Source organism: Panthera onca, chromosome D2 (genome assembly GCF_046562875.1).
Source record: "Panthera onca isolate mPanOnc1 chromosome D2, mPanOnc1 haplotype 2, whole genome shotgun sequence".
In the NCBI taxonomy this organism is placed as follows: domain Eukaryota; kingdom Metazoa; phylum Chordata; class Mammalia; order Carnivora; family Felidae; genus Panthera; species Panthera onca.
The window spans coordinates 49,854,913-49,880,718 of record NC_138349.1 but is presented as its reverse complement, the minus strand read 5'-3'; the positions used below and the strand labels follow the sequence as shown (position 1 = coordinate 49,880,718).

Genomic DNA, 25,806 nt, shown 5'->3' with positions numbered 1-25,806 from the left:
GAGACAGCATTGCCACAACACATTGCCCTAGCACCCCAACATCTTGACCCATTCCCTAATACAATTTCACTCGGGGTCCATATCCAAACCTCAAGTTTCCCAAATGTCTCATAACTTTTTTTCTTATAGTTGGTTATATGTCCTTAAGACACTTTGAATTTAAAACAGTTTCTTCCATCCATCCACCCTGCCCGCACCGCCCCCCCTCCCCACCCCCCCACCCCCCCACCCCCCCACCCCCCGCCACACACACACCTTTTTCTATACCTCGCACTGAAGAGACCAGGTGATTACCTTGTAGAATACTCCTCATCGTAGATCTGATTATTTCTTCATTCCCTAAACTTCCTGTAAACCGGTGCCTGGATTTAATGGCTTGATGTGATCCAGGGGAAACATTTTTGGCACAAACGCCTCACAGGCGATGCTATGTCCTTACATCACACTGCATCTCATCATAATAGCTGGTGATTCCATTATGAGATTGAATATATTAATGGACAACAGCAGGTCATATATAAAAATAGGACTTGGACCCACAATCTGTAGCCACCAGGCCAGACAACCTCTATAACAGTTGGCTCCAAATGGTCAAGAGTTGGTCAATACCTGCCAGCTTCCGTAATTTTTGCCACGGCATCTAGCTTAGTAAAACCAACCACAGAAAGCCGAACAGGCACCCTAACTGATCACACAGGATGCCCCCCTGCTAGTTAGCCTGCCTCCAGCTTCCCAGGCCAACAGACTGATCAGAGCACACCTGACCCTTTCCTTTTCCACCACACAGCTTTCTCACTCCCCTGCCTGCCTTTGAGTCTCTACCAAAGGCAAGTGCTGGGGACTGACTCCCTTCCTACGGCAAGCTGGGAGTAGCCCTGGCTTGTTCTCATCAGAGCAGCTCCTATTTATTTCCACAATTGTTACTGATGCTAAGTGGGATCACATTTAATGTGGTAACAGCCAGACCTCTCACAATGTCAACGACAATGGAATCTAACGTCAATTCTTGCAAATACTATACCATTTGCATTTTTTGTCACATGCCTGTTAATATTTACAAGAAAAAGATGGTTTAATTTTTTCTCTACAATGTAATTTTTTAAACTAAAAAAAGAAAGTTTGTGTTTTTTTGTTTTTTAACTAAGTGCCTCCAACTAGGCAATTTTAAGTCTTGCATATCTGGCTCAATAATGCAAAATAATGTCCTGTTGCTTTAAAATGACAGGGTTTCATCCTCTTTTCATTAGACGTGGTTAATTAAACTGACCTCCTAAAAATGAGTTTAATTTAATTTGAATAAAAGAATGCCACAAATACTGATTGTTAAAAAAGAATAAAGAATTTTAACCCTGGAAAAAACGTAGAGCACAGAGCCTTTGAAAGTCACCTGGTGTAATACATGGCACATAGTTGGTATCCTGCAATATTAGGGCCCATTGCCATGGTGGTGCACATGGCTCATGACCAGCCCTTTTTTCTGTCAGGTTATGTTCGGTCACAATCCGCAGTGCATCCTAATAACCGCGTTGCCACCCCACGGCATGGTGGCATTGCCACAGGGCCACCAACCTCTCCTAGTGCCCAGTGGGAGGGAAGTGCACCATTTTCCTCCCTGGACAGCATCACATATTTCCTCACTTTCTGGGACCCTTGAAGAACACTCAGTGTCCCTTGGTCCAAGTCCCTCATTCGTGCCTCAAGGTCCTAGACGACACATCCGGCTCAGGATATTCTATAAGGATCAAGGGCGTGAGGCAAGGCGGGCACTCTAACTTGTTGAGTGCTAGCAGAAAACCTCCACCCCCCCATGACGCCAGGGAACCCAGGGCTATTACAAGCACAGAAATTACTACCCACAAACCCTAAAGCAGGGGCCAAGACTTCTCCTAGCACCCCCACCCCCAACATGTGGGCACAGAGCAGAGCTTCTTGTCTGGCTTGACATGAAACATCTTTAAACCTTTTTTTTTTTTTCTTTTTCAACCACATTCCCTGTTCTCCACTGCCTAAGAAAGACAGGAGATAGTGGATGCCCCCTCCACACACTTGCCCCTCACCCCGAACACCACCCCAATCTCCGGCCCATCTTCGGAGGGGCATTGTCAGGGAAATGGGCTCTCTTTGGTGGGATGTGAACCTTGTGCCCACTTCACATGGGCTTGTACTTTCCCACCTCTACTGATGGCACCTGCATTTGCATTCTCAACTACAAGAGCCCCATCTGCTGCCATTGTAGTGTGTGCAATATAGAGCAAAAGGCCACACCAGCGTTTTGGGTTATGCAGAAAAAAGTAGGATACAGAATACAGGGTGTGTTCCTTCTGGATGAGAGGGGAGGGTGGGGAAGCTCATCTGATTTAGCTGGTGTCTGCTTTAAGAAGCCATAGGGACAAGGATGAAAGTCTGTCCTCTTTCTGGGATGAAGGGTGGAATGAACCTGAGATGAGACATCTCATGTATAAAAATATACATTTTTATATCTTTTCTACTTTTGAAGCAAAAAATAAAAAATACTCCAGGAAGCCCTGATCAACAGATCCTTCCAGAGAGAGATCTTCTAAGCCAAGGAGGCACCTCCAGTCCCACCCACTGAAATCCTGAAATCCTTTACTCACCCATCCCACCTCATCACCCGATGTGTTTCCGGCCACTTCCTTTCTTTCACATCTCCACCTGGTCCCCCGGGGTCATGTGAGGCCTGCAGGGGCAAAACCACAACAAAGAGTCCAAGAAGCCTTTCCCACCCCCCAGCACTTCCTACAGATGGGCCGCCTCACAACAAGGGGACACACACCTCCCCCACTGTGGGCCTCTGGCCTTTCATCCCTGCATTTTCCCCCCATAGATTGGCTGTCATACCAGACTATTTCGACTAGCCTGAGGACACCAAGTACATCCTAGAGGATGTCTTCGCGGTCAGAGCCCATGTTTGATCCTGCCAGCTAACGTAGTAACAAGCCCGAGTATTGTGACTGTAGCTCCTGGTGTCCATTCTAAGGCTTTGAACCCAGCACATGATGGTGTGTGCTCTATCACCAACTGGCTGCTGTGGGGACATCAGAAAGCCTTCTGCGTGAGAGTTTAACCCCTCCAGGGTATCTGATGGAGCCTGTTTGTCAGCCTTCTTAACCTCTTTTACTGCAGCAGGAATGGCTGAATGTCTGCTTCCACTTGGCAGACCGCAATCCCAATGTTGGTTTTGGCTCCCCCTGATGGTGCTGGCTGCTGTCATCTGGGCACATTCAGACATATCTTGACTTGCTCCTCCGCTAACTCCTTCCCTGATTGACCTCAGGATGACAGCCATCATGAGGATCCAACCCAAGGCCACACACTGACCCAATCAGTGTTTGGCGCAGAGAACTGTAAGTGATCAGATCAAAGACTCAGTTCCTGCTAATGGACAGACACCACAAAGGCCTTCAACCTCTTTGAAGGTGATCAGCACCGCGTTACCTTCTCCACACAGCAACAATGCCAAAGAGTGTACCAGGGACACTTGTGCAGATTGACACAACTTTGATCGCAGTAGCCTGTGCAGAGCGCCTGCTACAGTGACTTCTGCTGGCCAAGCAGCTGGATGGTAAGCAGTAGCCCTTGACCTCTCATGAATAGCACCATCGTCAAGAGCGTCACATAATCCATTTGTTACACAGCGTAGGAAATCAAGCCTGCTGTTACGGGATTGAAGGATGGACTCCAGTCAGGATGAGGCATTGCTTTGGCACGAAGGCCAATACGCTCCTGTCCCCCCATACCTGGGCCCTCCTCCTTGCACTGTTGGGGAAAACAAGTTAGCAGTCTCCTAAAGACCCAGAGAAGTTCTCCTGCTAGGCTTCCATCCATGTTCTTTTGCATTTGTAGACATTTTGAGAGGCTCCTTCCCTGCATTCTTAAGGGCCAATTATCTGGGCTTTGACCTGAAATAAGGGCCCTGCCTTCTGATCTTCAACGATATGTACATGGACACACACCTTTCAGATTCAACTCTGAGATTTTTGGTTCTAAAGAAACAACTGTATTCCCCACAAAAGATGACCTCAAGCAGCAGCCTCCTTAGAGAGGCGCTTGCTTAGTCTAGACCCTGTAACACTGCAAAGAGATTGAGAATGCCATTAAAATGGAATTTTTAAAAAGACACTGATTTCTAAGAACAAAGGGAACTGTTTAGAAATTATAAAATGCTATCAAAATACATTCCAAACACAAAAATGTAAAAGTTATTGTACTTCAAGAGACACGTAAACTTGCAAAATGCAAAAGTTAAACATAAATTACCTTCATGCTAAGTATTAGCAGATAATCTTTAAAAGTAAGTTGTTCGTCAAAAGAGACCACCGTTTTCAGTAAAATATCTTGCAATTTTAGATACATTACTTTCATTATTTCCATAGAGAATGAAGACCAGCATGCGTTGTTACTGAACTCAGAGGACCTTCTGATTCTGCTGTTTTACCATAATGTATTCTCAGACGCTGGCCATGCCACACCACGAGCAGCAGAACACCCCAGTCTGTGGCTGGACCCCACGGGCCCTACCAGTCCCTCCTTTACCCTCACAGGCACTCGGTTCTCAGAACCTCTGTCCCTCTTTCACAGACTCAAGCAGGCGTGAAGTGGCTTAGATGATTAACATCCTCAGAATGGGTAGCATCTGTACGAAGCTAAAAAGAACTCCAAAATAAGCACGAGATTGGTTTTATCCCAAAGGTAACCTGGTGTTAGAAAAGGGCTCAGGCAATCTCCTATAACTGCATAAAGCCTCTCGATGTCTGATGTCCGTATCTGTGAGGTACAGACTCCACATTGAAGCTTCTATGAAGATTAGGTTAAGTGAATCTATAAACAAACAACAAACTTAATCTGAATGCCCATTTGTGGGGAACTGGTTAGGTAAATGATTGGTAAACGCCCCTGTGATGGTTTTTTGGAGGATGGTTTTTTCGACTTGGCTAGGCCACAGTCCTCCATTACTCAAACACCCAGCTAGGCATGGCCATGAAGGGATTTTTCACTTGCGATTAAAGCCCCTAATCAGCTGATATTAAGAGCAAGGGAGTATTCCAGGATAATCTGGCTAAGCCTGATTCAGTCAAAAGACCTTGGAAGCAGAAAGGCCTGTAAAGGGGAGACCTCCCTGGAATAAGGGAAGAAACTGCACGAGTGGACAACAGTGTCCGCTCCCCTGAGGAGTTTAACCTGCCCACTCTTCCCTCCGTCAGTCCCCTGCCCAGGAGCCCCACCTGCCCGGGACCTGCAGGCGGGACCCCCAGCCCTGTGGACCTCACGCTTGCTCGCCAGCACTCACTCTCCCATAAGCCCATATCTTGTCACAGGTTCATGTTCACACACCCACGGTCTGGTTCCTGCTGGCCCTGCCTCTCCTGTCGAGGCTTGAACGACATACCCCCCAACTGGAAGAGACACTGCTGTTGAAAGGCATGCATTTGAGGTCCTTCCTGGCCCCCAGTGAGATCAAAAGAAGTGTAAAGGAACATGAAAAAGTGTAAGCCTGCCTTCTGGGATAAGAAAACAGAATGATACATACACTGCATTTTGTTCCTCCATTAAAACAAAGTAAATATAGGAAAAGGATTTCTTTTTAAAAAACTATAAATCCAGAAACACAGGGAGAGCAGAGAAATAGCCACCACAAAGTCACTTTAGAAAATGAAAAGGAGGGGCACCTGGGTGGCTCAGTCGGTTAAGCATCTGATTTGGGCTCAGGTCATGATCTCATAGTTCGTGCGTTTGAGCCCCAAGTCAGGCTCTGTGCTTGCTGACAGCTCAGAGCCTGGAGCCGGCCTGGGATTCTGTGTCTCCCCCCACCCCCCACCCATTCCTCCCCCACTCATGCTCTCTGTCTCTGTCAAAAATAAATAAACATTAAAAAACAATTTTTTTTAAGAGAAGATGAAAAGGAGATGGGCCAGTGGCAAGTTATGTAGCAGACCTAAGCATGCCTGATCCTAAAACAAAAAGGGAAAACAAGGCATTCTCTAATGCAAGGAACCGAGGTATTGTTACTTCTAGAACCTGGGGTGGAGAGAAGACTCAAGGAATTTCGGAAGGCCAGAAAGAGACTTATTCCTAGATTCCAAACTCCAGCGCTCCTGCACTTCCCTCAACTCAGCAGAAGTCAGGAAGTTTTCTCCCTGAAGAACGTAAGAGAGGTTTTCTGGACAAGGGAATGGCAGGCACAGACCAGAGGATTGGTGGCACACTGAAAACGAAAGGAGTATGTGGCTGTGTGCTGCCATATTGAATGCTAAATGTCAAGTATCGGCCTTCCCCCGCCAATGTGGTGCCACACATGCTGCCAGGCCTGCCCTTCCGGTCAGAGCCCAAACGACTCCTCTGGGGAATCCGACCAACTCCTGCAGACGTAAGGGGCTCATCACTGACACTGCCCAATGAGTGGCACAGCCAGTCCATGATAATCCTCAGCAGACACCCAAGGATTCCTAGACACCTGAGGTCAAATCCTCTGAGGTCAAATCCAAGGCTGAGGCCAAGACAAATAGGAAAAAAAAAAAAAAAAAAAAATGGAGAAATCAGATTCAGGAGAAAAGACAAAAGAAAAAAGTCTATCTTCAGACAGAATATTGTACCCAGGAGACAAATCCAGAATGACATAAAGAAGAACGTTCAGGGGCACCTGGGTGGTTCAGTCAGTTGAGCCTCCGACTTCAGCTCAAGTCATGATCTCGTGGTTCGTGAGTTCAAGCCCCACATTGGGCTCACTGCTGTCAACCCGTCAGCCCAAGAGCCCACTTTGGATCCTCTGTCCCTTTCTCTCTGCCCCTCCCCAGTTTGCACTCTCCCAAAAATAAATATTAAAAAAATAAAAGACCATTCAGAAAATAAAGAGTTCTTGGAAATTAAAAGCAAGATAGCGAGGATGAGAACTCACTAGAAGGGAATGACAAAGTTGAGTAAATCTGTGTGAAAGAACAGCAAAATGACAAAATATACTGACAGGGGATCAGAAATGGAGAGACTCAGTCAAGTACAGCTGACACACGAATAACTGAGGCCCCATGCCAGTTGTCGATGCAGTTCCTTCTTATTTGGGCTCTTAGCATCGAGGTGCTGCCTCCCAGGCTTCCTGACCCAGATGTACCGATCTGGAGACAATGGTGAACACAGACTTGGCTACTCTTTTCTTAATTCAGAACTCTTCTATTTTTTTCTTCTTTTTAATTCAGAACTCTTCTAAAAGACAGTGTCAGGAGAAGGTAAACCAAGTCACCCTGCATATTCCGATATTCCAATATTGGAAAGAATTCCAATATTGACCCTTTCTTCTCACAAGTGGCACCAGAAACAAGAGATCCGTCAAGAGAGAGGAGAGCCCAAGAAAGAAATGATGAAAATCCCCAGGAAAGCAGAGGAGAGATTTTGGCATGAGAGCTGGCACCAGACTTCTTCAAGGGCAACGAGTCAGGTTTGGGGCAGGGACTCAAGACAGAAACGGGAAGGGCTGTTAGCACCAGTGTCTCTCTCTCCACGTGGCTTTGCTAAGAGTAGTGCATCCGGTGACCCTGGTGCTCATTCTCATTTCTACTAGGCTTGTCTTGACATGAGCTGACAAACCTCCTGCCCTGCAGATCACCTTGAGGTATCAGCATTCCATCCCACAGCAGTGTCTCTCTTTGAGTTGCTGGCAAAATCCAGACGGCGGTGGTGAGCACGCAAGCAGCAGCATCCCAAGTCCTCCGATCACATTTCCGTCAGACGGTGAGGACCTCGTGTACGGAAGGCACCGCTGCCACGTGCCCCGACTGGTGGCCCCGACCCCCCCGCCCCTGGGCCCATTCTAGGCCTTGTGTGCTGACTCCCCCAGAAGGGGCTCCGGTAAATTCCCAGGGGGGCTGAGAGTCACCCTGACCCAGAGATCGCATTACTCTTCCTGGCCAACTTCATCTAATGGCAGCAATATTGTTCTCTCCCCACACAGCTAAGTTGCTACTGGATGCCAGGTGTTTGCAACACTGAACACTATATTCTTTCAAGATCTCTCTGTCGGGGATAAAAACAGAAAAGCAAGGAAATTATTAAACTACAAGTCAGGGCACGGCTTCCTTTGGTGGAAAAGGCAGAGAATTTGACCATGTTGGGCCTAAGAGGCCTTCTGAAGGATTGGTAGTGTTGTGTTCCCTGAAGAGAAACACCCTGCCCATTTTATTGTTGTTTGGGCTGTACGATTACACTGTACACACTATTCTATATGTAGGATACACTTCACAGTTGAAATATTTATAGATAGATAGATAGATAGATAGATAGATAGATGCATAATTGCAAAGAGAACATCAAGGGGAGCCATCAAAGGGCCAGAGACTAATTCGGGCAGGTACGAGCCGGTGAGGATATAGACAGATGAAACAAGGTCAATGAAACCTGCAAGTTCGAACACCAGTGGCAGGGGGCAGTGCCACCGCAGGCCCTGTGAGAGGATCAGCCCTCTGACGCCAGCCACATGCTCCCCGGTGGCATAGGCTTGCTCTGAGGCCCGCCCTGCACGTCCTTGTATTTCTCTCCATCCTTGGTATCTGATCCAGGTGGCCCTCTGCCCTGTCCATCTAAGGCGGGCAGCAGGTCGGTTTCCTTGCACCAAACCCTTTGTTCCAGCCAAGGAGAGGTCCGAGACTCTGGGGCGGAGCCTGGCTCCTAGCCCAGACCCTGCCAGTTTCCACTCGTAAGCACGAGATGTCGAGCAGCTCCTCTGACCTCCGAAAAGGCTACCTGGAGCTGGGGTTCTGCTGAAGCCCCATTTCCCACACCTACCCCGGATGTCAGTACGGGAAGGGTCTTAGAGATGATGTAGCCTGCATTTGTCTTCAAAGGCCCAGGTGCTGAGGCCACGAGTGTGATGCATCCAAGGCCTCACGGCCGGATGAAAGTCAGCTCTGCCTTTCCAGAAGGATCTGAGCCTGCATGAGACAGACACCTGCTTGGGGCAGAGCCCCACCTGCCTCTGCAGCCCTCCTTCCTGCCCCAGTCTCGGCATGGCTTAGAGACGAGCATGAATTCCCTCAGTGGTACTTTGTAGCATCCAGAAGCAAGCGCTCTGGGATCTCAGCAACTCAGCGGGCCTCCACTGTTAAAAGCCATAGTAAAAAAAAAAAAAAAGCCATAGTAGTTTTTTTCCTTGTAATCGTAACAGAAAACCAAGTTTCCTATAGGAGATTTGGAAAATACAGATAAGTCTAAAAGACCCATTGCTAAAACAAGTGGCCCTTGCCCCCATTTGCCAGGTGGGTGACAAAATCCGTGCAGCCGCTGCCGCTCTCACCCTGGCTCTGGGCAGCCCAGTGGCTGGGTGCACGTGGACAAAAAGAGGAGGCCCTCTGGGCCCCGGCCAGCCGCACCAGCCCCCCACCCCCACACCTCAGCTGCCACAGTCCACACAGCCCTGTGACTCTCGTGGCCACCGGTGAGCTCAAGACTGCAGGTCCACAATGGAACTTCACCCAGCAAGAAAGGACCAAGGAGATACTAACACCAAGTCAGCCCCCGCTGGCCAGGTCACCGCAGCGGCATGGTGCGGTGCCCCTGCACGCCTCCAGGCAAAAAGAGCAGAGGAGAAGGACTCTGCTCTGACGGAGACCTCGGCGCATCTAATGAGGCCAGTCCGGGCTTCCTGCCACCCCAGAACTCCAGAGAGCCCTACGTGGTACTGCAATGCTGGGTCCTATCACAGTGCAGCCCCCACACCAGGCGCGGCCTTCTTTAGCCCCGGGCCTGACCTGGGCCTCCTCCCCTTACTGAGGACATTAGGGGATCTCCGTGTCCTTCAAATCTCCTTTGCTCTTCACAGCTCTGAATGTAAGCAGCTGAGGGTGCAGGCAGCAGGTCAAAGGGGCTCCTGAGCATCACAGGCGCTGGAGAGAACCTCGCACACCAGACAATTCCGGCTACATGCAGAGAGCCGAAGGACGGGGAACAGACAGAAAACCAATTTAAAAAACAGGTATCTTCATTGCAACAAGTTATGGAAATTGACCTTTATTTATTGTACTAAAGTCTGTGTAACTTTTGATACAAAGTAAGGTTTTAGTACAGAAAATCCCAGTCTGTCAGAACAGTACCTGTGCACACTACCATCACAGTCCCACTCGGGCCGCAACCCAGAGAGACAGCCAGAGGGCACCAGGTGGGACCTGACAGCCCACCGTCTGTCTTGGTTGTCTGAGCTAGAAGACGACGCGTACCTGTGAAACAAAGGGCAGCACTGAGGACTGACACATGTCTCTTTTTGAACAACTGTGCAAGAAAATATATCCCTTTTTTTAAAAAAATGTCAGTTTGGCTAATCTACAATCTAGTGTCTAGAATTACAAAGAATAAAATGAAATCAAAGATTTCTTGCTAGTAAAATGAAATGTTAGGAATAGTATTAAAATATAGGTCCTACCCCAGTGACACTTCCATGGAGCCCAGTACAGTACCTATTATTAACAGGACGCACAGCTTAAGGAGGAACCACATCAAATCTTCAGCCGGAGATATCCAGCATCAGAAGTGCAAAAAAAAAAAAAAGAAAAGAAAAGAAGAAAATCCAACCAAAACAAAACCCCCAACAAAGACGTTCTTGTGGGGTCGTGTTTATGCTGGGAGCACGGTCACCGAGACTAAGAAGGTCCTCAGCCGCTCTCTAGATGTCTGACAGTGAGGACACTCGGCATTAAGCTTCCCCTAAGCGCTCTGGGTTCAAAGTCTGAAACACGAGTGTCTTCACATCAGAGACAGCTGATGTACCTGCCCCAGCCCCCAGCGTTTAAGAGTTACCCTGCAAAAATTGCACTGATAAAGCGGTCATTATTTACAGAAGCTGAAGAGGTCCCAGTAGCACGCGCCAGCCCTCGGTTAACTAACACCCTGCCCAGAACTACGGTGTGGTGGTGACCCCAGGTAGAATGCGGACGCAACAATCACAGATGGAGAAGAAATGAGAGAACACGGAAGGTAGGAGAGAAAGCCCGAGCAATGAGGGTGCAGGAAGCCTACGTGGTCTTCCTGGCGCAGGAAGGGAGAACACGGCTGCTGGTGACTCGGCCCTACAAAGGCACTGGTCCTGCCACAATAGCGGCTAAGCCTGCGCAGTCACCGTGTCCCTTCCAGGAGAGGTGCCACCGTGGAGTGGGAAGTTTCTTGAAGCTCTGGTCCCACCGACAGGAACCTCCCAGAGCAAAGTGGGCCCCAGCGAGGTTCCAGAGTCATTTTGCTAAAAGCAGGAACAAAACCCAACACCAAAGCAACACGGGGGGTGGCTGACAGAGGGATAGGGCTGGGCACCGACAACATGGAGCCGTTCAAGTAAACATAAGCAACCAATACTTAGAAAAGGCTTGTAAACGTGTGATCTGAAAGGTTGTCTTTGCAGCATCTCTGATCGGCTGGCTAAAGAAAGGGTGGTGTTGAACCCCTCTATCGAAAGTCTTTTGTGTTTTTTTATTTCGTCTTAAAGCACATGTGTGAGAGGAAGGCAGTCCAATGGCCTGGGCCCGGATCCTGTTCACTTGTGGCCCTGGGTCTACAGAGGAGATGCTTCCGGAGTCCATGTGCACAGGTCCTTCCCCTCCATGTTTATATACAGATAGACTTGTACTTTCAGTCACTGAGAAGGAGCTGGGCCAGACGTTTATGCCGGCAGACAAGCCGCAGCGACTTCCAGCGTGGCATTCTTCTACAGCGGGCAGGCTGGAATCCACAGGACTTTGTTTTGTTCTTGATTGACCATTGCCAAGATCTGAGTGCAAATGCTCGACAGGGCTCCTCCCTGGATGACCCCTGCAAGAGAGCCCCCAAACACATCATTGAGTTCAGAGTGAGTGAGACCCCAGGCTTGTGGCAAATAAATACATCTTTTACTCTTTCTGGTTTTCTGCCTGTTTGGAGCTGCTTGGTTTTCTTTCCTCGCTCTCTTCCATCAGCAAGAAATTGGGGAAGAGAAAGAAAAGAGTTGAGTGCAAATAACTTTGGTTTTTTTATCTGTCCCTCTGCTCAGCTGTTGAGTAGGAGGATGCTGAAAATGCGGGCTCAGATGAAGGTTGGTGTCAAATTTTGCCAGGCTCAGGGGCGCCTGGGTGGCTCAGTTGGTTAAGCGTCCAACTCTCGGTTTTGGCTCAGGTCAGGATCTCACGGTTTCGTGGGTTCGAGCCCCGCGTTGGGCTCTGCGCTGACAGTGCAGAGCCTGCTTGGGATACTCTCTCTCTCCCTCTCTCTCTCTGCCCCTCCCCCACTCACGCTCTCTCTAAAAATAAATAAACTTTAAAAAAAAATTTTCTTTTGCCAGGCTTCGTGGGCCCCTGTAACAGGGATGACCAGGATCTGCCCACTCACACCAACTGCACACTCTCACCGCATGCCCTGGGTGGGGCTTGCCTAGTCTTGCAATGTGGAGCCTGGCACATGGGAAAGCAGTTTGGGGCTCTGTTGCAATGGTTCAATCAGCAGCAGGATTCTCCAGAAACAAGAATGGGTTTAAGGAGCCGGGGCATCCCCATAGGCCAGTGAAGACTCCCAGGCAAGATGATGATACGTCCCCAGCTATGGCCAGCCCTGCCCTGCAGGCTTTCAACACCAGAGGTCCCGTAGACACTAGCCCAGAGCTCTCAGTGTGCTCCATGGAACAGCACCGGTAGACAAAACGGTCCCTGGCCACTTCCCACAGGTATGGACAGAAATAGACAGGGAGCATTTAGAAACTGCTGTTGAACTGTGACAAGAGTAATTTTATGTCTGTTGAAACTAAGAGAAGAAAGTCAAAGGTTATATTTTGTAAGTTCTGGAGTTTTAAATTTTCATTTCTCTAGTAATTACTAACATATTTGACTAAATACTGGTCTGGGACAGATTGGAGATTGAAACTCCCATACACATACATAGAAGCTCCGAGTCTGGTTTTTGAGACCCACTGTTTTGCACAAGAAACACGAAACCAGATCACAACAGTCCCTACAAGTGAATTAGAATCACGGTCCTTGTCTCTGAGAGCCCAGTGTTAATTAACCCCACCACAAACGACTGGTTTCATCAGAGGTTGAAAGCCACAAAGTGAAGTGCTTCTTTTGGTTCGCGGTGCTTCAAAGATCAAAGCTGGTAAGAGTGCAGCTTTTTCTTCGCCAAACCGTACGGCAAGAGTGGAGCTCCCTGGAGGGTGTGAAGGGCAGATGGCCGCAGCCACCAACTAGAATGCTGGAGCTCTACGCTCGGCACCTGTGCTATGAGATGAACTTGTTGCTGCCTGGGTAAAAGTCCGGGTGGACAAGGCCATACCACACCTACCTGTGAAGTATCTACTGTACTCCTGTTCGATCTTCTGAGCCGTCTCAAACTGCTCTTTGGAATGCCTCTGAGTCACCTTGTCCTTCAGGTAGATGGGGTCTCTCTGCTCCCTATCAGACATCCAGAGAAGCAGGCTGAGTCTCCTGCCTCCCCGGGCCCTCCGCCTTCCAGAGTAACAGGGCCTCTGTCAACAGGGCCCCATGCGCTCCTCTGGTAAAGCACAGCGACAGCCTGCAGGCCCCATGGAGTGCTCTGGGCAGTAGGGGGGAGGTGGGCGCCCCACTGCGGGCACACAGAGAACAGACACCCCCCTGCCCCCCAGCTGGTCCCCAGGTGCAGGAACTGGAAGCTTAGAAGCACAGAAAGGCAAAATGGAGGGGAGGGCTTGACGAGTTGTCAGCCCAACCAGTGTGAAAACTAAAGCTCAGTGAAAACAAAGGCTCATCCATGACCCAAGCCAGCTCCTAGCAGACCTGGATCCAGCCCAGGTCAGCTAGTCACCGTGTCCCCGTGAGCACCAAGCTGAGAGGCGGAAGGGCAAAGAGGGGTGGGATGCCCAGGAAGCAGAGCAGACAAAGCCGCGCATACTCCGGGAACCGTGGCAGCAACCAGAGAGGGCAAAGGTGCAGTGGGAGGAGGGCTGTGCTTGGTTAGCCCTGCCTGACTGAGCGTTGAGACGGGGAGGGTCCCACACACGCTGCCCGTCTCATTCTCCCACGTCCGCCCCCACTGCCTAGCGTTTGAGCCAGCAGCCCCATCCCCAGCAAGGCCCCTGCCGAGCCCCCGCCGAGCCGGGCACCTACTTGATGTGTTTGGCGCTCTTGTAGTGGATGAAGATGACAATGGGGTAGATGTGCATGTGGTGCAGCCGCTCGATGGCATGGGGGGAGATGTCCAGGAGACAGTGCCGGTTCTGAGGGGGGGAGGGGGAAGAGTAAGTGCCCCGGGACAGGCAGGGGGCGGTGGGCTGGGCCTCAGAAACACGGACACCCTTCTGAGGACACCTCCTGCCTTCCTCTGCCACTGCTGGGTCCCACCTCTCCCACACTGCTCTCCCTCACTCCATACACAAACACGAAGGTCTTACCCGCGAACCAGGCAGCATGGCCAGTCTTCCACGAAGACCACGTAGGAAAAACCGTGGGGAGCTTTACCCCAGAAAATCTCTCCCCCACAAGCTGTCAACTCTGATGCTGGTCAAGGCTCGGAGCCAGGGTGGAGTGGGGTCTGGACGGCCCACCTCCAAACTTCCTGTCCTTCCTCTGCCCAGATACAGGGAACTTTCTTAAAGCCCACCCCCAGCCGGGCCTCAGAAGCCTCACTTCTGCCAGATTGAGCAAAAGAAGACATGGAGATTCAGCAGGGCCTGCCCCAGGGAAGGGGAGTGCGTGTCTTTGAGTGGCTGTGACTGAAACGTGTCCCGGGGTTCCCTGAGCCTGTGGGCAGAGTGTGAGCCAAGGAAAGACCACGGGCCCTCTGCACGTGGCTCTCCCCGATGCCCGCAAGCTGCAGAGAGGGAACCCAACGTCGGCCAGCTTTCCACCTTCCTGGAGCACCCCTAACTGGAGCACATCCACCTCCTTCACTCAGTGAGGAGGAGACCAAGGAGTAGCCACACCTTCAACAGCTGCTTTTCCAATATCCCTTCCAGATTTCCCCACTTTTCCTCATGCTGCCTGGCAAACGGACCCCAGTACCTTCAAGAGCCTTAAAGACACACAGAAATGGCTCTTAATCCTTTCAGGGGCAGCGACCCTGATGGAGGCTGGGAGCCCTGTCCCGAGAACAAGGCACACGTAAACACGTCTGCACATAAGCAGAGCAGATGCAGGACCCTGCTGTAGAATCCCCCGTGTGGGGCTTTCCTAGAGTTCAAAGCTCCCATCAGATCCCCTCAGAGGGACAGAGGTGACATGTGCGCAGGGACTAGCATCCTGTTGGTGACCGTGGAAGCACACAAAAGCAGTGGGGGCAACCCTCGAGGAGAGCGACTTGGACTAAAGGGACACAGGCAAGTTCACTGAAGGCCCAAGAAACACGCAAGGCAGAGATCCAAAAGGGCCAGGCATCCAAGCCCAAATGCTCAAACCCTAACCCTTGGTCTGAGGCAACCCTTGGTCTGAGGCAACAGGTACCTTTTCTGTGATCTCCTTTATGGAAGCCACCGTGGTCACATCAAAATGGCCACTCCTCCGCTTATAGTCGACGAACAGGCAGTCTTTGACGCCCCGCTCGATGGCCTGCTGGGAGGCCTTCATCACCTCTGCAAAGCACAGACACGGGAATGAGGGTGCCCCCTGGCATGGTGAGCTGTCCTGGCACATTCTGGGCAAGGACACTGTGCAGAAGAGCAGTTCTGCCATCCTTACTTCCAGAGAAAGATCCGGAAGGCACACAGCAATGTGACCCAAGTCAGGAGGGCTCGGAAACACCGTGGAACGCAGCCCCAGGGGACAGGTGGACATAGCCCAGAAGGCACAGAGGGTGCCCCTTACCAAGGGGGCATCTGCAGAACTTGCCGGGCGCCTCGTTCACCAGCATCTCCTTCACCACGTCCAGTAAGGGCCCCAGAATGAGGACGGGCCTCAGGGAGGTGCAGTCTACTTTCTGGACCCGCTGATAGGCAAGGCTCACCGAATCTGTGGGAGACAGGGGCAGTGTCACAGGCACGTGCCTGGAGCAGAGGGAGGGAGAGAGGCCGGGGACCCACTGCTGCCCTGACCTTTCTCAGCCCAGGCAGCTTTGCCCGCTTCAGGCCACACATCCAGAGCCAGGTGGAGTGAGCAGCTCAGCATGGTTCGCCTGTTCAGTACTGGAGAGTCCCCTTGTCCTGGGCACACCAAGCTCACGGGCAGAATTGAGGGGAAGTCTGTCCCCTCCCTCACCCACACCTCCACACCTCCATACATGAAGATTATCCATGTATATCTACATGGCTTCCTATAGAGCATTTCTCAACCTGGTGACCAGCTGACCTGTTCCGGTCAGCAGGGGAGGGTTTGGTGGCCACAATGACCATCTGGGAACTCCTATGCATTTCTGACTAAAGCCTCTGAGGAGTCCTGGGGCAAAGGAACTGCTCCACGAAAAGATGAACACATCTTCCCTTTTAAAAATCAGAACATTACAGGTAGGGCGAAACAGCTCTGACACCCATTCTCCAGTCCTGGTCCCCGCCAGCCTCCTCATAACCACTATTATGAGCTGGAAGTACATCCTTCCAGATGTTTGTTGTTGTCACATGTTGATTTTTACATACTCAAAAAAGACTAGTAAATATGCTGTGTGTGTGCATGTGCCCAACAAAAATGACACAACACTATAAACATTCTGCACCTCCCTCTTCCAGTCAGCGTCATGTTTCCAGAAGGCATCCCTGTTAATTCATACTGCCCTCCCACATTCCTTCTGAACTTCCCATGCATGGATACACTGTGTCTACACCTCCATTTCCCTGTGTATGGACATCAACTCACTATGCCTTCAACTTATTTGAGCAAGAATCATATTCTACCCTAATGACTATGAACATTCCACACAGTGGGATACCAATTTAGAAGATTCCTGTTCCTCCCTGAATAATCTGCTTTGTTGGAAGTCCTCACAATTACAGATTCAGAGAGCTATAGAACATCTCACAAGTCATTAAACCCAACCACAAAAAATATAAAACTCCCTGGGAAGAGAAAAGATACATATAGAGAATCTGGAAGTAACATAATGTAGGCATGTAAATCACTCTAAATCTGGTGTAGATATTTAAAAACGAAAGCATAAAAGTAATTATAAATCTATGCTAATCTATACACTGATAGAAAAAGAGGTAATAGGTGTCATCAACAACATAAATGGGGTTGAGGTCACAGAGGTGTAACATGGAATTTTTGCAGGAGACTGAAATTAAGTTATTATCAGTTTAAAATGGATTGTTATAACTTTAAGACTTTAAGGGGTTTTATGTAATTTCAATGGTAACCAAAAAGAAAATCTCTTTAAAATATACATGAAGGGAAATGGGAAGGGAATCAAAACCTGTCACTACCAAAAGCAAACAAAAAAACCCGAAACCCGCAAAGCATACAACAGCGGGCAGCAAGGGAGGAAGAGATGGACAAAAATGGTATAAGACACACAGAATACAATTCAAGTGGAAATAAGTCCTCCCATATCAGTAATTACATGTGAATGGATGGGCTGAATGGGTAAATAAATAAGATCCAGCTACATGCAGTTTGGGAGACTCACTTTAGTTCTAAGAATACCCACCGGCTAATAGTGAAAGAACAGAGAAAAGCTATTTCGTGCAACTGAGAATGTAAAGAGAGCAAGGTAGTCATGTTCTAGCAGCCTACACAGACTCTCAGGCAGACGATGTCACAAGAGACAAAGTAGGACATCATATAATGACAAAAGGGTGAATTCTCCAGAAAGATACAACAATTATAAACACACATGCACCTAACATCAGAACTCCCAAATACATGACACAAACATTGACAGAACGGAAGGAAGAACCAGCAACACAATATTCATAGGGACTTCAAAGCCCCACTTTTGTTATGGACAAAACAGCCAGACAGAAAATAAGGAAAGAGCAGCTGAACCACAAAGCACTACATACCACGTGGACCTAACAGACAGGCACAGAACACTCCAACCAGCAACAGCAGAATACACACTCTTCTCAAGTGCACAGGGAGCATTCTCCAGTATAGACCACAAAATTAATTTAAGAAGACTGAAATTATATAAAATATCTTTTCTGACAATGGAATGAAACCAGAAATCAACAGCAAAAAGAAAAAAAAGGAAAATAGACCCATGCTTGGAAATGCAACAAGTCACTCTTAACCAAAGGGTCAAAGAAACAAATCAGAGAGGAATTTAGAAAATTTTGGAGACAAATGAAAACAACACAGCATACCGACGCTTGCAGGATGCAGAAAAGCAGTCCTAAGAGGGAAATCTGTGGTAGTAAATGCTGACATTGAAAAAGAAGAAATCAACAATCCAACTTCACGCTTTGAGGAATCAGGGGGAAAAAAGAAAAAACTAACCCAAATTTAGCAGAAGGAAGGGAAAAATAGAGAGCAGAGATAAATCAGAGAACAGAAAACCAGAAAAAAAATCAATGAAACCAAGACTTGGCTTTTTAGTAAGGTCAACAAAATTGACAAACTCTTAGCTAGAATAATGAAGAACAAAAGGGGGAAGCCTAACGTAACTGTAGTAAGTGAAGAAAGGGACATAACTGATTTCACAGAAATAAAAAGGATTATAGAAAACTACTATGAATAATTATATGTAAACAAACTGGACAGCCTGGAAGAAATGATAAATTCCCAGAAACATAGAATGTATTATGACTGTGTCATGAAGTAATTTTTAAAAATCTGAACAGAGCTATAACAAGGAGACTGCAAGTAATAGAAAAAACTTCCCAACAAGAAAAAGTCCAGGACAAGATGGTTTATTCAGCAGAGAATTCTACCAAAATAAAATTTAAAAAATTAGTATCAGTCTCTTCACACTCTTCCAAAAATTGAAGAGGAGGGGGCACTCCCAAACTCATTCCTCAGCACAACAAGAAAACTACAGACCAGTATCCCTGATGAATATAGACACAAAAATCCTCAACAAAATACTACCAGACTGAACTCAACAACACATCAAAAAACACATTGGGGCGCCTGGGTGGCGCAGTCGGTTAAGCATCCGACTTCAGCCAGGTCACGATCTCGCGGTCTGTGAGTTCGAGCCCCGCGTCAGGCTCTGGGCTGATGGCTCAGAGCCTGGAGCCTGTTTCCGATTCTGTGTCTCCCTCTCTCTCTGCCCCTCCCCCGTTCATGCTCTGTCTCTCTCTGTCCCAAAAATAAATAAAAATTTGAAAAAAAAAATTAAAAAAAAAAAAAAAAAAACACATCATATGCCACGACCAACTGGGATTTATCCCTGGAATGCAAGGATGGCTCAACATACAAAAATCCATCAATGTCATACACCGTATTAACAAAATGAAGGACAAAAACCACATCACCTCAATTGACACAGAAAACGCATTCGACAAAACTCAATACCCTCTCATGATAAAAACACTTTACAAACTAGAACAGACAGAAACTACTTCAACATAACAAAAGCCATATGAAAAGTCCATAGCTAACATCATATTCAATGGCAAAAGATGGAAAACTCTCCCTCCAAGAGCAGAAACAAAGGCAAAGATGCCCCCATTTGCCACTACTATCCAACAGGCTTACTGGGAATCCCAGCCAGGGCAATTAAACCAGGAAAGAAAGACAGCATCCACGTTAGAAAACAAGTACTAAAATTATCTGTTCACAGATGACACAAAATTATGCAACAAGTTCTAGAGAATACACACACACACACACACACACACACACACACAACCTGTTACAACTAATGATTTCAGCAGTTTCAGAATACAAAATCAACATACAAAGATCAGTTGACTTTCTATATGCTAACAATGACCATTCTGAAAAAGAAATTAAGAAAACAAACCCGTTTACTAGAGCATCACAAAGGAAAAAATACTTAGGAACCAACCTAACCAAGGAGGTGAAAGACTTGTAAACTACAAACTACACAATATTGCAAAAAGAAATCAAAGAAGATACAAATACATGGAAAGACATCCTATGCTCTGGACTGGAAGACTCAGTATTGTTAAAATGTCCATACTACCTAAATCAATCTACAGATTCAATGCAATCCCTCTGAAAATCCCAATGGCATTTTTTGCAGAAAGAAAAAAAAAAAACCCTGAAATTCATATGGAATCTCAAGGGACCCTGAATAGCCAAAAGAATCCAAAAAGAACAAAGTTGGAGGCCTCACACTTCCTGATTTCAAAACGTACTAGGAAACAACAGTTATCAGACAGTGTGGTCCTGGCATAAAACATATATACTGACCAGCAGAAGACAGAGAGAGCCCAAAAATAAACCCTGTATAATGGCTACATGATTTTTGAAAAGAGTGCCAAGATTACACAGTCAGGAAAGGACTTCAACAAATGGTGCTGGGAAAACTGATACCACATGCAAAAGAATGAGGTTGGACCTTTATCTTACACCATATACAAAAATTAACTCAAAATGAAATAAAGATCCAAACAGAAGACCTAAGATCATAAAACTCTGGGAAGAAAACAGAGAACAACCTTCATGACATTGGTGTGGGCAATGATTTCTTTTTATTATTATTTGAGAGAAAGAGCACAGGTGAGAGTGGGGGGCAGGGTGGCAGAGAGAGAAAGAGAGAAAGAGAGAAAGAGAGAAAGAGAGAGAGAGAGAGAGAGAGAGCTAGAGAGTGAGAATCTTAAGCAGGCTCCACACTCAACACAAAGCCCAAAGGAGGGCTCAATCTCACAACCATGAGATCACGACCTGAGCTGAAATCAAGAGTCAGATGTTTATGGAATACTACTTGGTAATGAGAAAGAATGAAATCTGGCCATTTGTAGCTACGTGGATGGAACTGGAAGATATTATACTAAGTGAAATAAGTCAGGCAGAGAAAAATAGTTACCATACATTTTCACTCATATGCAGATCCTGAGAAACTTAACAGAGAACCATGCGGGGGGGGGGGGGGGGAGGGAGGAAAAAAGAGTTGCAGAGAGGGAGGGAGGCAAACCATAAGAAACTTAAATACTGAGAACAAACTGAAGGTTGATGGGGGGTGGGGGAGAGGGGAAAGTGGGTGATGGGCATTGAGGATGAGCACTGGGATGAGCACTGGGTGTTGTATGGAAACCAATCTGACAATAAATTATATTTAAAAAAAAAAAAAAAGAGTCAGATGTTTAACCAACTGAGCCACCCAGGCGCCCTGGGCAATGATTTCTTGAACAGAACAAAAAGCACAGGCAATGAAAGCAAAACAGACAAATGGAACTACATCAGATTTTAAAACTTCTGAGCATCAAAGCAAATAATAAGAGTGAAAAGGCAACCTCTGAAATGGGAGATAATATCTGCAAAACATACATCTGATGCTAACATCCGGAATTGATTTTTCGAGGGTTTATTTAAATTTCAGTTAGTTGGGGCACCTGCTTGGCTCAGTTGGTTGAGCATCTGACTTTGGCTCAGGTCATGATCTCACAGTTTTTGAGTTTGAGTCCTGCATCAGTCTCTGTGCTGACAGCTCAGAGCCTGGAGCCTGCTTCGGATTCTGTGTCACCCTCTCTCTCAGCCCCCTGCTCCTTCTCTCTCTCTCAAAAATAAATAAATATTAAAAAAAAATTCCAGTTAGTTAACATACCATGTGATATTAGTTTCAGGAATCGAATTTAGTGATTCAACACTTACATAGAACACCTGATGTTCACCACAATAGGTGCCCTCCTTAATACCCATCACCTATTTCACCCATGCCACACCCATCTCCACTCTGGTAACCCTCAGTCTGTTCTGTATAGTTAAGAGACTGTTTTTTGGTTTGCCTCTCTTTTTTCCCTATGATCATTTATTTTGTTTCTTAAATTCCACATAGTGAAATCATATGGCACACTTAGCTTTCTCTGACTGATTTATTTGGCTTAGCATTATACTCTCTAGCTCCATCCATGCTGTTGCAAACAGCAAGAGTTCATTCTTTTTGATGGCTGAGTAATATTCCATTGTACATATATACCACATCTTCTTTATCCCTTCATCAGTTGATGAACACTTGGGCTGTTTCTATAATTTGGCTAGTGTTGATAATGCTGCTATAAACATCAAGGTGCACGTATCCCTTTTAATTAGTATTTTTGTATCCTTTCGGTAAATACCCAGTGGTGCAACTGATGGATCACAGGGTAGTTCTATTTTTATAAAGAATTTCTACAACTCAACAACAAAAAGACATATAATTTTTAAAAACAGGCTAAGGATTAGAATGGACAATTCTCCAAAGAAGATATACAAATGGCCAACAAGTTTATTTTTTTTTTAAAAATGCTCTACATCACTAATTATAAGAGAAATGCAAATCAAAAACTACCCTCAGATACGACCTTTACACCCATTAGGATAGCCACATGAAAAGAACAGAAAATAACAAGTTGGCGAGAATGCAGATAAATCAGAACCTTTGTGCACTGTTGGTGGAAATGTAAAATAATGCAGCCATTATGGAAAACAGTATGGAGGTCCTTCAAGAAAATTAAAAATAGAGGGGTGCCTGGGTGGCTCAGTCGGTTGGGTGTCCGACTTTGGCTCAGGTCATGATCTCACAGTTTGTGAGTTCGAGCCCTGCGTCGGGCTCTGTGCTGACAGAGCCTAGAGCCTGTTTCAGATTCTGTGTCTCCCTCTCTCTCTGACCCTCCCCCATTCATGCTCTGTCTCTCTCTGTCTCAAAAATAAATAAACATTAAAAAAAAAAATAGAAACCATACGATAAAGCAATCCCACTCCCAGTAATATAGCCAAAAGAATTCAAAGCAGAGATATTAGCACACCCATGTTCATCCAGCCTTCTTCATAATAGCCAAGAGGCAGAAGGAACCCAAATTCACTGCAAGATGAATAAAGAAAATGGGGTAGGTATACACAATGGAATACTATGTAGCCTTAAACAAACAAACAAACAAAAAGAAATCCAAAGAAATCCTGTCATACTACAACATGGATGAGACTGCAGGATATTTGCTAAGCAATTAAGCCCATCATAAAAAGCCAAATGCTGTATGATTCCACTCATATGAAAATGTCTCAAGTAGTCAAAATCATAGAAACAGAAGTAGAAGGTGATGGGGGTGTCAAGGTGGGGAATGGGGGGGGAGGGAAAATTAGTGTTCGGTGGGTACGGTTTCAGTACAGCCCGATAAAAAGTTCTAGAGGTCTTGGGCACAACGGTGCAAATACACTTAACACTACTCAACTGTACCACACTTACAACTGTTAAGATGGTAAATTTAAAGTTATGTGGATTACTGAGCAAGAAAAAGGTCTGCTGAAAACATCCAGGCTCTCCAGGCTGAAGCACGGAGACAAAAAAAGAGATGGAAAGGCATATAAAACATAAGGGACATCGCCAAACAACTGACGTACAGGAGAGAGAAGAACAGCACAGAAGGAGCTTACGAGAAACACCGGACCGTCCTTTTCCAAAACTGACGAAAACGTCCGGCCTCAGATTCCGGAAGCGCTAAGGACCACCCACCGCCACCACCGAAGCCCCAGCCGAGTAGACATAAAACCACACCTCGTACCTCGTGGTAGGACTGCTGAGAAACGCAGACAAGGAAGATCTTCAAGACAGCCGGGGGGATGGAGAAGGGTCAGACACACGTTACCTTCCGCACGGCGAACAACGTGAAAGATGACTTCTCACCGGAAACGACGTGGGGGGAGGCTGCAACGCGCCCCCTAGAGCAAGTCTCCCCCAGCGCCGGAACCTGGGACTGTTCCCTTACAGAACGAAGAGTAACTGAGTGAAGCATCTTCGGAGGAGGCGCTCATCCTGGATCGCCCGGGCCCTGAGCGCAATCACGTGGGCCCTTGTGAGCGACAGAGGGAGTTCTGAGACAGACAAACATGGAGAAGGTGAAGGAACACGGAGCAGAGAGATGTGAAGATGCTGGTGATGTGGCCACACGTGTAGGCACGCTGGCAGCCACCAGAAGCTGTAAGAAACAGATTCTCCCCTAGAGCCCTGGAGGGAGTGTGGGCCTGCCATGCCTTTTTTTTTTTTTTTTTTTTTTTGCACCCAAAGGTAGATTTTGGACTTCTAGCTCCCAGGACTGTGAGAGAATAAACGTACATTGTGTTAGCCACAACACCTGTGATATTTGCTACCGCAGCCTTAGGAAATGAATGCCCCACGAAAGCCAGAAGACCGTATCTTGAAAACGCAGAAATAAAAGACTGCCCGTTTAAAATTCCATATCCGTTTGCATATCCATATCCATTTTTCACTCCATTTGGAGTGAAAGTCTCCAAAGATGATGGGAAAACACATAAGCAAACAGGGAGAGAATGTGTCGCCCAGGATCCTGCATGACAGGAAGTGCTAAAGGTCCCCCCACAGCAACAACAAAACAGCCACTATGTGAGGTGAAGTAACACGTTAACTCACCTTGCTGTGGTACTATGGTACCTACTGCGCGACACACGTAACAAATCATCACGTTGTGGACCTTAAACCCACACAGGGTTACATGTCGACTCTATCTCAAGAAGCAGGGAAACAAGAGACGCTAAAGGGAGCTGCTCGGCGGGAAGGAGGGAGCATGCGCGGGGGGCAGAGCTGCAGGCAGGCGTGAAGAGCAGGAGGCAGGGCGCCTACAAGTGAATGACTGGCGTGCACACCAACGATACGGTCTCCGGCTCAAAATACACGTCGAATGAAAGTGGTAACGGGAATGGCGGGGAGGAGGTACCTGGAAGTCAGAGGCTTCCCGTGTTTTAGAATTTTTAGGGAAATGGCCAGAGTGATGACTTATGTTGGTGCTGAGGCAGACACGTATGCCGTGAGGCCTCCTGCAACCCCCCAAGGAACAAACAAAATCAATTAGGAAAACGAACAGACGGACTGGGGGACACAGAATAATGAAAATACTTGATGCAGCCAAAAAAAAAAAAGGTAAGCAAGGAAACAAAAGAAACATAAAACAGGCAGAACCACAGAAAACAAATGGTAAGACAGTAAAAGTAAATCCAAACCTACCAGTATATTTAATCGGGTAATTAAATACTCTGATCAGATGATAAAGATTGCTACAAGTATGCTCACTCAGACTGTGAAAGCTCATGTCATACACTGTTCTGTAAATGTATGTGCACTTTCTTTACATATATGATATTTCAAAAAATGAAAAAAGACAAATTGTCACAGTGGGTTTAAAAAAAAAACAAAAAAACCCTAGGGGTGCCTAAGTGGTTCACTTGGCTAAGCATTTGACTTTGGCTCAGGTCACGATCTCGCGGTCTCTGAGTTTGAGCCCCGTGTCAGGCTCTGTGCTGACAGCTCAGAGCCTGGAGCCTGCTTCAGATTCTGTGTCGCCCTCTCTCTCTGCCCCTCCCCGCTCATGGTCTGTCTCTCTCTCAAAAATATGTAAACATTAAAAAACAAAACAAAACAAAAAACAAAAAAAACAAAAACACCCTACAACCTGCTTACAGGAGACATTTACATATAAAGCTACGGAACAGTTTAAACGAGAGAGACAGGAAAGGTGAACTATGCAAAAACTAACAAAAAGAAAATGGGTGTCACAATTCAGACAAAACAGACTCTAAGGCAAGAAACATTAATAGAGATGAAGATTATTTCATAATGAACAAAAGGGTCAATTTACCAAGGAAGGATCATAAATCAAAAGGTGTGTGTGCCTAAACACAATTTCCAAATATGTAACGTAAAAACCCCGAAGAACCAAACGAAGAATGGACAAATTTCTATTCTTCAAAGACGTCCCCAGGACACGCATGGAAGACACCAGAGATGGTGTCTACGGGAAAAGGGGAAGGGGAATGTGAAACTAAAGATCAAAAA

The 25,806-nt window shown here is 47.0% G+C and overlaps 1 protein-coding gene and 1 long non-coding RNA gene across 5 annotated transcripts in view; one reads left to right on the top strand and one right to left on the bottom strand.

Moving 5' to 3' along the window:
* Window positions 1-246: 246 nt before the first annotated feature.
* On the top strand, window positions 247-10,563 carry LOC132685268 (uncharacterized). Its single transcript, XR_009613029.3, has 2 exons — window positions 247-3,583; window positions 7,209-10,563. It is a non-coding gene; the product is annotated as an uncharacterized LOC132685268 (long non-coding RNA).
* A 7-nt stretch (window positions 10,564-10,570) lies between these two features.
* Window positions 10,571-25,806, bottom strand: part of DLG5 (discs large MAGUK scaffold protein 5) — a 128,145-nt gene continuing 112,909 nt past the window's right edge. For all 4 annotated transcript variants that reach the window (XM_060642370.3, XM_060642369.3, XM_060642368.3 and 1 more), the window contains 5 exons: window positions 15,789-15,932; window positions 15,429-15,556; window positions 14,097-14,206; window positions 13,294-13,403; window positions 10,571-11,796 (listed from right to left, as the gene is read on the bottom strand). In XM_060642370.3, the coding sequence (XP_060498353.3) occupies window positions 11,693-11,796; window positions 13,294-13,403; window positions 14,097-14,206; window positions 15,429-15,556; window positions 15,789-15,932 (596 nt within the window). In that variant the 3' untranslated portion in view covers window positions 10,571-11,692. The remainder of the gene's footprint in view (window positions 11,797-13,293; window positions 13,404-14,096; window positions 14,207-15,428; window positions 15,557-15,788; window positions 15,933-25,806) is intronic.